Raw genomic sequence first — 10,682 nt, 5'->3', positions numbered from 1 at the left:
AGGAACAGCACCACTGCTTGATAACTCTAAAGTCTCAATGTGTGTCAACCTCCGTGCTCCGTGGCAAGGCAAACTAGCAAAAATGCCTAACCTTTACTCACATTCGAGAAAACACTCCCAATAAGATTGCTTGCTTAAAAATCGAAGAGGCACCACTTTCCGAATCTCAAGAGCCAGACTCCCAACAGGATTACTTTCTCAAAAATCGAAGTGACACTGCTATCCGAATCTTAAGAGTTAGACTCCCAACAGGATTGCTTTCTCAAAAATTGAAGATGCACCATTCTCTGACTCTCAAGAGCCAGATCCCTGACAAGATTGCTTGTTCGAAAACCGAAGAGGGACCGCTCTCCGAACTTCGAGAGCCAGATTTCCTTGGATAAAGCTTGTCTGCAATCTTCACACGCAACATCAGCTTTCCAGATACCACATACCACTTTTTCAAAGCACTCTGACAAAGTTAAAACATGTGAAGCTTGCAGCTCCCACTACATTGCTATGACCAAGAAGGGTAAAGGAATAACATTATTACTTGCTCAAAAATTGAAGAGGCACCGCTCTTTGAATCTCGAGAGCCAGACTCCCAACAGGATTACTTTCTCAAAAATCGATGAGGCACTGCTATCCGAATCTCAAGAGCCAGACTCCCAACAGGATTGCTTTTTTAAAAATCGAAGAGGCACCGCTCTCCGAATCTAAAGAGAGCCAGATCCCCGATAGGATTGCTTGTTCGACAACCGAAGAGGCATCGCTCTCCGAACTTCGAGAGCCAGATTTCCTTGATAAAGCTTGTCTACAATTTTCACATGCAACATCAGCTTTTCAAATACCACATACCACTTTTTCAAAAGTGCTCTGAAAAACACGTGAAGCTTGCAACTCCCATTACATTGCTACGACCAAGAAGGGTAAAGGAATAGCATTACTACTTGTTGTTAGGGAGACTCCTATATATGTCGACCTCCATCCTCCACGGACAGGCAGACCTGTAAAAATGCTCAACCCTTCCTCATATCTGAGAGGGCACTTCCAACGAAGCCTCTCGAAATACTCAGCTTTCTTCCCCCTCCCCAATAATACCTATGCAAACTAGCCACACTAGAGTAAGAGTATCTCATATCATTAGGGTCAAAAGCAAGAGTATCTTATATCATGCTTTTTCCCTGTCTTTTCCTTTGCCTTTATTCTTACCTGCAAGACAAGGAGAAACAGAGCAATCAGTCAGCACTTGGAATCAAGCTCTCAATCAGGAACTGACTGCCTGGAACCCCTTACCTGATTACTTACCTGGCATTGCTCTCGAGTACTCGTCTTCAACATCTTATGCTTCCAGAAAAGATACCACATCTGCCTAAGGAACAGATAGGGCAAGTGAGAAGGATACAATGAAGCATGTGGAGACAAGCGCAACAGAACACATGCCGATTCATCTATTACTTCGTCAACAGCAAAAATATCCCATATCATCAAGGTCGAACGCACTCTTGATTTGATGGACTTGTTTTGACCCTCAAATTCTTGAGTCGGCCTTATACTCTGGAGGAAACCAGAAAACCCTCAAGCCCAGTTCAAGAATAAGCATGTGGAAAGTTACTTCTTCAAAAGCAAAAGTATCTCATATCATCTCTTCTCTATTTGCTTCTCCTTATCCTTGTTGCTGTCTACGACACAAGGAGAAGGAGAACAATCAAACAGAAGCCGAAGCCGAACCTCCGATCCAGGTCGCTTGCTTAGAAGTCTGATTGCTTACCTTGTCTGTTACCTCTTTCGACAAATCTCATAGCTCGGCGACTTGGAGGACTTCTACTATAGGGTTTGGTATCACACTTGACGAAGCCCAAAACTACAAGTAAGCTACAAGTGAAATTGATATATTACCTTGTGCATCTTCATCGGTTAAAGATACCACCCCTGAATGGAGGAAAAATACTTCCAGAGAAGATACCATAGCTATGTATGAGACAGATAAGGCAAGTGAAAATGATACCACACTTGTAGTAAGTTTCATAAATAATGTAGTACAATTAAGTTTCATAAACAGTGTAGAAAGTTTCATAAATAGTTTGTGTGAGGATGCATAGGTTCGCGTGTCAATTATTTTTTTGAATTTTTAAAATATTAAAATTATTTCTTTTTCATTAAAATTTAAATTCTTTTGTCCTCTTTATTAAAATATAAGGATTTTTTTCGTAAAATTTAAATTTTTTTAATTAAATAAAATTATAGCATGATTTTTTATTAAAATAAACTTAACCCAATTAAAAGTTTTCTTAAAAATACTAGGATATTTAGCAAGTTTCCTGAATTAAAAAGAATTTTTCATCTTATTAAACAAATTGCCCCAGTTAGGAACGCAATAGATAGAATTTACAGACACCAACCATGTTTTCTTTTCCCCTTTGACATTAATTAAAATACTTGTATTTTTTGTCAAAATTTTAATTAATATACTTCCAGTCCATATAATACTCCAGCGTGTTGCTCGGGACCGCCATGCAAAAAGTACACGTCCCTCATCTTTTGAAACGCATGCCATGTAAGCAAGCTATCTGAACCGGCCTGGTGGCACTTCCCGACCGCCCGGTCCACCTCTAAGGTTCTAGCAACCCGGTCCAACCCTCCGTACAAGCTTCTGCAAAACCGCATCATGTGCTTGACGTCATAGACCCTATTTCCGAAATAGACCCTCAGAATTTTCAGAAATTCGTTCAAGCCACTGGGCAAGTCCCGGCGCGTGAGAATCTTCACCAGGTACCCGAAGTCGTAGGCGCTGTGAAACGTAACCCAACTCACCAAGTCGTTGCAGACAAGTCCCGACGACATCATCAGCTCCGCAAAGCGCGAGGAGTCGACGCCGTGGGAGCGGTTGCGGTCGAAGTCGATGCCCTGGCAGCGGAGGAGTTCGATGGAGTCGGGAGCGTGGGGGTCACGCGTGACGTCGAAGTCGTTGAAGTTGAACTCCCAGATGAAGCGCGTGGGGGAGAGGTCGGGGAGGTTACCGCGGGAGTCGGAGAGGGTGAGTCCGACCTGGATGAGGCTGAGGGCGTCGACGTTGGATTTGAGAATCCTGTAGTGATCGGAGGGCCGGAGGGTCTGGCGGGAGTAGGGACTGGTAGGGTCGACGGAGGGCCGGAAGACGACGCCGGGAAACTCGGTGTCCATGGAGATGAAAGGGTAGGCGTCGATGACGTTTTGGATGAGCTCGAATTCGGATTCCAGATTGTGGGCCCAGACTTCACGGATCACGATGGGCTTTTGGATCGGAGACGTCGGGTCTTGGTCGCCGTACATGTCGGAGAAAAATAATCGGAGAGAAAATGGTTTTTATTTTTATAATTTTATTTTGTTGGTGGGAGCGGATAAGGTTTGAAAATCTGAGAGTGTTGAGGTGGGTTTTATAAAGGGGGGAGAGAGAGAGAGAGAGACAGAGGGAGGGAGAGGGCGGGGGGGATGGTTCTGGGAAATTGGATAAAAGCGGGGAGATGAGAAATTTTTAGTTATAATTAGAACATGAGTGATACTTTATGTGTTTTTATGTAAGTAATTGGAAATTTTATTTTTTAAATTATTAACTTTTTAGTATACATATTACATCATTTATATAGCGACACGTGATGTACCATCTTGTATGACGGTAATACTGAAAATTCTCTAAAGGGCGTGTAACTAGGGACTAATAATAATAATAATATTAAATAACTCGGGGTTGGTAGGGGGTGAATGAGGTCAAGTGTTGAATGAGTCGTTTTTTTTTTTCGTGTTGACTCAAAAAGGTCGTGATGAGAAATGGTCCAGGTTGGCTTCTAACTTCCAATTCTGTCCGTCTCATTGCACGTGTTGCGGATAGGACTGGAAAAAAAAATTCAGAATTTTCCTATCCCAACCGAAAATTTTCAAACCGACAAATTTCGAACAGTTCGGTAGCCCATACAGAATTAAACCGAAACTTTCAGTACCGAGTTTTGATGTTCAACCTGACTTCGTTCAGGATCCCGAACCGTACCGAACAATTTTTATATATAATTAAATATATAATTTTAATTATTATAATCCTTTAGATTTGGTTGAGATTTAATCTTAACCGTTCATTTATAATTAACCATAACCTCTCTCGACCTCACTGTCACTCTCTCTCTCGACTACTCCTCCCTAATTTTTCATCCATTGGTCTCTCCTCCTCCCTTATTCTCCACCTTTGTCAGTATTCACCTTTAATTCTCCGTCGATCTATCTCAAACCCAGCCACCATCACCACTCCGTCGGTCGATCCCGAACCTAGCGACCACCACCACTCCGTTGATGGATCTCGAACCTAACCACCACCACCTTCTTCGAGACTCGACTCGTGCCACCCCACCATACCCTCTCATCTTGCTCCAGCCACCATACAAACAACAAGTAAATCAGGTTTATTAGATCCAACAAGCAAGAAGGAGGAGGAAAGAAATGGCCCCAAGCACAAACTCACTAGTATCATAATCAGAAGCAACACCAGGTTGGTTTGAACTAATTTTCTTTGGTTGATGCAATTTTGTTTCGAATTAAGATTCGATTTCTAGGGTGTGAAAATTGGGTTCTAGGATTTGGTTTTTGCAATTAAGGTTTGTTCTAGGATTTGATTTCTACAATTGGGGTTTCTTTTGCAATTTGGATTTGATTTTTGTAAGTGGTTTTTGGAATTTGGATTTCTGCAATTGTCCCGAACTATACCAAAATCCCCAAAAATATTCGAGAATCCCATAATTTTGGTTCAGTTTTGGTTTTTGAGATCCCATCCCGAAATGAATTGGTTCAAGATCCGAGTTTTGGGTTTCAGTACGGGATCCCGACCCAAACCAGCCCTAGTTGCGAACGTCCCTCAAAATTCATTGTCCTTTTTATGTAGCCCCGTGATATCATATTAATGTACAAAAATATTATAATTTGAAAAATTAATTATGTTTATCATTATCTAAATAATATTTATAGAATATTCATTTGATTTGGAGGTCTTTAGCCTCCAAATTTTTTATGATACAATCAATCTGTTAGGCGAATGAGAGAATATCTCGATTAGGAAAGAAAAATTTTAATGATCATAAAAAGAATAAATGGTTTAATTATAATGTTTATACAATAAAATATTGTCACGTCGTCATGAAGAAGGAATAAGGACAATAATTGTATAATAAGTATTTAACTATTTTGATTTTTAATTTTAATTTTCAACATTTTAACAAAAATATATTTTAAATTAGTAACCATGAACTTTAGTGACAAAATCTTTTAAATTCATAAAGTTCGATATAAACCCAATTGTATTAGAAACTAAAAAAATGAGATGATATTGCTAACAAAGATTTTGGGTACTAAATAATTTGGCAGATGCCACATCATCGTTTTTGGTTAGCGATAACGCATATTTTTTTCGTTTGAAAACTTCTTTGATCAAGTGGAGGAAGTGTGTGGTCTTATTTCTCTCATCCAGATTCATGGTTGACTCCTTATTTACTTATGAACAAGTCTGCTGAGTTTTGCACTAACAATTTCTGCTCTTCAAAACAAAAACAAAAATTAATTAAGTGGTAAACGCACGGACCGCGTTTTTTTAATAAATAAAAAAGATGAGAGGTGTTTGTACCATATATCACCAATTCCGAAACTACTGAGCACCGGGCAACATTATACCGTCAAGGACCTAGAAGAGTTTCCCTCCAACCAGGAGGCCAATCACAGCGCGACACGTGTCGACATCAGAAGCCAATCATAGCGCGACATGTGTCAACATCAGAAGCCAATCACAACACGACACGTGTCAATGTCAGAATGAAACTAGAAACTCTCTTCTATAAATAGAGATCATTCTCTCACAATATTTCATAATGTCATTTGTACTAAATCATTCACTTGTACTCACTAAGGAGAGCTTGAACCTATGTACTTGTGTAAACCCTTCACAATTAATGAGAACTCCTTTACTCCGTGGACGTAGCCAATCTGGGTGAACCACGTACATCTTGTGTTTGCTTCCCTGTCTTTATCCATTTACATACTTATCCACACTAGTGATCGAAGCAATCTAGCGAAGGTCACAAACTTAACACTTTTTGTTGTACCAAAGTCCTCACTGATTTTGTGCATCAACATTTTGCGCCGTCTGTGGGAACGACACTTATTCCCACTCTCTTTAGCTTTGTCAAGCTGGTTTCCACCATTCGTACACTCTCTTTTGACCAGGCATCCCTCTCCAACATGGGGAGCGAAGTAAGCCACAGCATACAGAATGACACCCCTCTTGCACCTAGTGCAAAGCAATGAAAGAAGGAAGGAAAGAGGGTTGCTCTTCAAGCTAAAGTCAATGAGCTAGAAGCTCAAAACAACAAGATAGTAATGAAGAATGAGGTCCTCCAAGAGAAGTATGAGAAGCTCTTGAAGACGTTCCATGAAACTATGCGTACTCAAACACGCGAGCTTGTTGCCCCTGTGGACATCAACCATCATTTGGGTGGCCCCTAAAACGGAGGGTCACCTTCCTTCGACATGGGTATCCTTGATGAGAAGCGAGTTAATCATCAAAACATTGATCAACATGAGACTTCTCTCAACTCAACTGCTTCGACCCGAAGCAAGAAAAGTGGAGGAAAACACCTCTTTGCAGAAGGGTTGGAAGGATCGAAAGCCGTTTATCGTGACTGCCGAGACTTCCTAAAGTAACGTCGAGAGAATCCCCTCCACATATGCTCGAAGATCAATGACCCAAGGGTTTCTGAAAGACTCGGTCCCTTCTCACGACCCAGGCCAGTTGCCAATCTAGGGAAGGAACGACATGTCCTAGAGGAACATGAAGGTACAGGGGACTCTGAGGTATTCCGACAGACTTGCCCTAGAAGTCAGTACGACGAGTCCAAGGAAAAATCACATGCCCTTGCTCAAACTTTCCTATTTTCAAGAGGCGATGGAGACTTACGAAAGAAAATCCCAATGGTACATGACTTCACTCAAGACCCCCTTGTCCTACAGCTCCTTGAGGAAGTAAACAAGTTGAAGGCCGAACGTCAGGCTGAGATACTTGACTGGAACCAACCCAGGCCTGGCCCTCTCACAAGGAGGATCCTCGACACCCCCTTCAAGCGAAGACAAAACAAACGCTTGGTTTACAACTTTATACTGGAAGGGAGGACCCAATTGAACACCTTAACCTCTTTGAGTCGACCATGGCATATCAAATGCACACCGACGAAGAGCGATGTCTTCTCTTCCCTTCCACCCTCTCTGACAGAGCTTTAAACTGGTATTGCCGTCTTCCACCTGAGACAGTAGACTCATTTGAGGAACTGAGGAAATTGTTTGTCTCTCAACACATCTTCCAGACTGATCGCTTGCATTCTACAGATGACTTGTACACTATTCACCAGAAGCCAGACGAGTCACTACGAGAGTATGCTGGCCGTTTCAGCCATGAGTATTCTCGCTGCGCTGAGGCAGATGACAAAACCCCCTTCAAGGCCTTCACGGCAGGCCTATGTGATTGTTTCTTCAAGTACATGATAAATGCCAACACTTGGAAGACTTACTCTAAGGTGCTGACATAGGCTTACAACCATGCCTCTGTTAAGGCAAAGACATATCAAGGGAAACCCCCCACAACCACCCCTTATCAGCAAGTAGAGAGTGGAAGCCAGATCCAACCAAATGAGAAGACCTTAACCTTCCAAACGGTAGCGGTGCCTCCCCCTGTCTTGCTTAATACTTTGCCAAGTCAACAGATATATCAATCTCAGGGCAAAAGGAAAGATTTCCATCTTCACCGGTCTCATTTTAGTAAAAGGAGTAAGAGACATTACCGCGATAACCAAGGGTATCGCCATGATAATCCCCGACCCTAGGCAGTCAACACAGTGGGTCAAGCATGTGTCAGGACAACCCCTACCCCGAGGTATAAGGCATACACACCTTTGAACGCCACATGTGTGGCCATTTACCCCAGCATAACACATTTGATACCGAAGCCAAAGCCGAGGCACCCGGATTACAAGCCCACGAAGAACACGGGCACGTTTTGCTGTTACCATGAGCATAACGGCCATGACGGCGAGAAGTGTATCACCATTCGTGATCATATTGAAGCTTTGGCACGTGAAGGAAAAATTAATCAATTCCTCTTTCACCCTCCAAGGGGTAACCGTAACCAACGCCAGGTAAATGTGATATATTCCATAAGTGGTGGCACACCCATATCTAAATCTTCCAACAGGGCCATGAAAAATAGTGAACGAGCTTTAAGGTCTTGCCACCAAGTGTTTCACGTGAAAGACATTAGGGAAGGTAAGTATCAAAAGCCTAACTAGGATCTAATATGTTTCTACCCTGAGAAAGAAATAGGTATCATCTACCCTCACAATGACCCACTGATCGTGGAAGCTCACATAGCCAACTTTGAAGTACAACGAATCCTGCTAGACATGGGGGCTTCGGTCAATATCATGTTTGCTGAAGCTTTCAGGGCACTTAATGGAGCTGAACACTTGCTCGACCGCTCGATTTTTCGGTTGATAAGCTTTTTCGGTGATATCGTCAAACCTTTGGGGAGCATACACTTACCTTTCACCATTGGTACAGGCCCTTACACAGCTACCATTACCACTAACTTCCTGGTGGTTGATTACCCAACGACATACAATGTCATCTTCGGACGCACATGCATCAATGATCTCAAGGCCATGGTATCCATACATATTTGTTGGTGAAATTTCCAACCCTCTATGGCAATGGTTACATCAGAGGAGATCAACTTAGTGCACGATCATGTTACAACACTTCGGTCAAGCAACATCACCTGTCTGTGCCTAAGGAAACCTTTTCTAGACATGACTAATTCATAAAGACCAGCCCAGACGAAGCCAACTTAGATCTTCACGGTGGCAACAATCAACCCGACGATCCTCGAGATGAGTCTTTCACCCAGCAAGCACAACCCGCTGAAGAGTTGGAGAATGTCTCTATCCCAAAAGATTATTCGGACCGCATGGTAAAGATTGGTACCACCTTGTCACCACCCATTCGGTTGGCAATGATTGCTTTTTTACAAGAGAACACTGAGGTCTTCGCCTAGTCATACGAGGACATGCTAGGCATCTCTCCCGATATAATCTGTCATCGCTTAAGTATTGATCCTAAGACCAAGCTAGTGAGACAAAAGCGAAGATATTATAACGCTGAACGGTACGAGGCAATGAAGGCAGAAGTTGATAAACTCAAAGGCATAGGCTTCGTCCGCGAAGTCAATTATCCAACGTGGGTAGCACATGTTGTCCTTGTTAAGAAGAATCCGACCAAGGAAAGTCTCCTGCTCCAAAAGGTCTTGTGGAGAATGTGTGTCGATTACACCGACCTAAACAAAGGATGCCCGAATGATAGCTTTCCTCTTCCTCTCATAGACAGACTTATAGACTCTACGGCAGGGTGTGAATTCCTGAGCTTCATGGATGCTTACTCAGGATACAACCAAATCCTCATGAACCCTCCAGACCAAGAGCACACAGCCTTCACTACTGACAGGGGACTATATTGCTATAAAGTCATGCCCTTCGGCCTAAAGAATGCAGGAGCGACTTATCAGAGACTGGTCAATTCAATGTTCAACTTTTCTTCATAGCCAAGCAAACCTGCAAATAAAAAAAAAATGCTCAACTTTTCTTCACATCCGAGAGGGCACTCTCAACAGAGTTTCTCGAAATACTCAGCTTATTTTCCTCCCGATAATACCTCTGCAAACAAGCCACACCAGAGTAAGAGTATCTCATATCATCAGGGTTAAAAACAAGAGTATCCCATATCATGCTTTTTCCCTGTCTTTTCCTTTGGCCTTGTTCTTACTTGCAAGACATGGAGAAAGAGAGCAATCAGTCAGCACTTGGAATCAAGCTTCCAGTCAGGAACTGACTGCTTGGAACCACCTAATTACTTACCTGGCATTGCTCTCGAGTACTCATCTTCAACATCTTATGCTTCCAGAGAAGATACCATATCTGCCTGAGGAACATATATGGCAAGTGAGAATGATACAAGGAAGCATGTGGAGACAAGCGTAACAGAACACGTGCCGATACATCCACTACTTTGTCAAAAGCAAAAGTATCCAATATCATCAGGGTCGAACATACTCTAGATTTGATGGACTTGTTTTGACCCTCAAATTTTTGAGTCGGCCTTATACTCTGGAGGAAACCAGAGAACCCTCCAGCCCAGTTCAAGATTAAGCCTGTGGAAAGTTACTTCTTCAAAAGCAAAAGTATCTCATATCATCTCATCTCCATTTGCTTCTTCTTATCCTTGTTGCTGTTTACGACACAAAGAGAATGAGAACAATCAACCGGAAGCCGAAGTCGAACCTCCGATCCAGGTTGCTTGCTTGGAAGTCTGATTGCTTACCTTGTCTGTTACCTCTTTTGGCAAATCTCCTAACTCGGTGACTTGGGGGACTCCTACTATAGGGTTTTGTATCGCACTTGACCAAGCCCGAAACTACAAGTAAGCTTCAAGTAAAATTGATACATTACCTTGTGCATCTTTATCGGTTAAAGATACCACCCCTAGATGAAGGAAAAGTACTTCTAGAGAAGATGTCACATCTACGTATGAGACACATAAGGCAAGTGAAAATGATACCACACTTTGGTACTTAGAAGTTTCGTGATTACTCA

The 10,682-nt window shown here is 42.4% G+C and overlaps 1 protein-coding gene across 1 annotated transcript; it reads right to left on the bottom strand.

Annotated features, from left to right (window-relative positions):
- Positions 1-2,305: 2,305 nt before the first annotated feature.
- LOC126614831 (probable CCR4-associated factor 1 homolog 11) lies at positions 2,306-3,384 on the bottom strand. The gene has a single exon (XM_050282502.1). The coding sequence runs from the start codon at positions 3,289-3,291 to the stop codon at positions 2,443-2,445; it is 849 nt and encodes a 282-aa protein (XP_050138459.1). The 5' UTR covers positions 3,292-3,384; the 3' UTR covers positions 2,306-2,442.
- Positions 3,385-10,682: the final 7,298 nt, after the last annotated feature.

The sequence above is a fragment of the Malus sylvestris genome, chromosome 3 (genome assembly GCF_916048215.2).
Source record: "Malus sylvestris chromosome 3, drMalSylv7.2, whole genome shotgun sequence".
NCBI lineage: Eukaryota > Viridiplantae > Streptophyta > Magnoliopsida > Rosales > Rosaceae > Malus > Malus sylvestris.
Note: the sequence above shows the minus strand (reverse complement) of the source record. Positions and strands in the feature narration are given on the sequence as shown.

What these genes read in the sequence shown, in the direction of transcription:
- LOC126614831 (XM_050282502.1), bottom strand. Translation starts at nt 3,291, where the DNA reads ATGTACGGCGACCAAGACCCGACGTCTCCGATCCAAAAGCCCATCGTG.